Raw genomic sequence first — 1,447 nt, 5'->3', positions numbered from 1 at the left:
CTTGGTGTCGTCAAGCATGGCTGATAACAGTGTGTAATAGAAAAACTGTTCCCAGATGTGGACAGCCAGAGGAGAAAGAAAGGTCAAGAGAGGTAGAAGGACAGAAAGAGGTAGATAGATAGTACCACTGCAACAGGGAAAAAATTAATAGAAACTGTGAGCAAGAAGAAGACAGAGATGGAGTTACAGCCCACAGAGAACATAGACGAAACAGTCATTTAGAACATTTCTGTACATTTTTGACTATAAATGGCTTTACCCAACCACTTTTTTTGAGTGTAAAAAAGGTTTTTGTGCAATCATTCATATTTTATGACAAATGACCAAGAAATCCTAATTTTTTCCAGGTCATGTGAAATTATGAGCACAGCTATAAGTACTTCACCCTTGTTCAATAACACTTACCGGCAACAGATGAAGGGTCTAGAAGAAGATTGTTCTGAACATCATGACTTTGCCATTTGTACTGGGGTGCGGGAAAAGCTTCTTCAGAAAAACAGATGAGATGGATGTTCTGGCCAAACTGAGGAATTCCCTGCACCTCACAGATGGGTTCAGATGGAGCAGCTTAGGAAAAAAAGTAAAAGCAAACATTCCACCTGAATAATTGTGTTAGATGTTCATGTCACACTATCCCTTTCTTTTTAAAAAAATAAGAAAACAAATGATGGATTTTTTGGTTTTTGGTCATCTGTCTAATCTTGAGGGCTGAAACCAGCAGTTCCACCTGCAGATTTTCTCAGTGAATGTTTAAAATGCTTACCCAAAACCACCAAATTTGTTGTATCCACATTCTTGCCTACAGAATCCCTTCGAATCTGGACAGCACACTCATATAACGTGCTGTCTTCTAGTTTGAGGAAATTGATGAGAAGGTTAGCCTTGCCCTTCAGAAAATCCACATCAACGGAAAACCGTTTTGGATCAAATCCTGCTGACAAATCATAGCTATTGTCGGGATAATAGAAGGTCAAAATTGTTTCCTGTTGGAAAATTAAGACAAAGTTTAAACTTACAATAAACACATTTCTGTCTATATACTTATATTGTTTTAATACTTACAAACGGAACATTGGGATCCGTGGAATCCGTGGGCCTCCTGGACCAGGTGATGACACCTGATTTTGGGGGTTGGACTGTTGTTGTAAATGTACAGGGTATTGTGATGTTGGTATCTCTGGCAAACTCATACATTGATTGAGGAATGTCTACATTAATGGCTTCAACCTGTAACCACACTGTTAGGACAAAAAACATAAAAGTCATTTAGAACTATAAGGCAGACTGACTTCAAGCAGTAGTTCAAGTGACAGCATACTGTCCTATAACTTCCATTGACAGCCTCATACACTTGTCAAGTAATTTTCCATATTAAGGGCAGAAACATTTGACCACTGTCTGAACAAAAAAGAAAAAACTTTGATAACTGTAGAAAATATTAATATAG

At 37.9% G+C, this 1,447-nt stretch overlaps 1 protein-coding gene across 1 annotated transcript; it reads right to left on the bottom strand.

Moving 5' to 3' along the window:
• Window positions 1–30: 30 nt before the first annotated feature.
• On the bottom strand, window positions 31–1,253 carry LOC112140707 (cell surface A33 antigen). The gene is made up of 3 exons (XM_024263720.2): window positions 1,063–1,253; window positions 764–983; window positions 31–567 (listed from the first exon to the last, which is right to left on the bottom strand). Exons 1-3 carry the CDS (start codon window positions 1,192–1,194, stop codon window positions 392–394), a joined length of 528 nt encoding a protein of 175 aa, XP_024119488.2. The 5' UTR covers window positions 1,195–1,253; the 3' UTR covers window positions 31–391.
• Between the last annotated feature and the right edge of the window lie 194 nt (window positions 1,254–1,447).

The sequence above is a fragment of the Oryzias melastigma genome, unplaced genomic scaffold, assembly GCF_002922805.2.
Source record: "Oryzias melastigma strain HK-1 unplaced genomic scaffold, ASM292280v2 sc01185, whole genome shotgun sequence".
Lineage (NCBI taxonomy): Eukaryota > Metazoa > Chordata > Actinopteri > Beloniformes > Adrianichthyidae > Oryzias > Oryzias melastigma.
The sequence above is the reverse complement of the archived record's forward strand: the minus strand, read 5'-3'. Positions and strand labels throughout refer to the sequence as shown.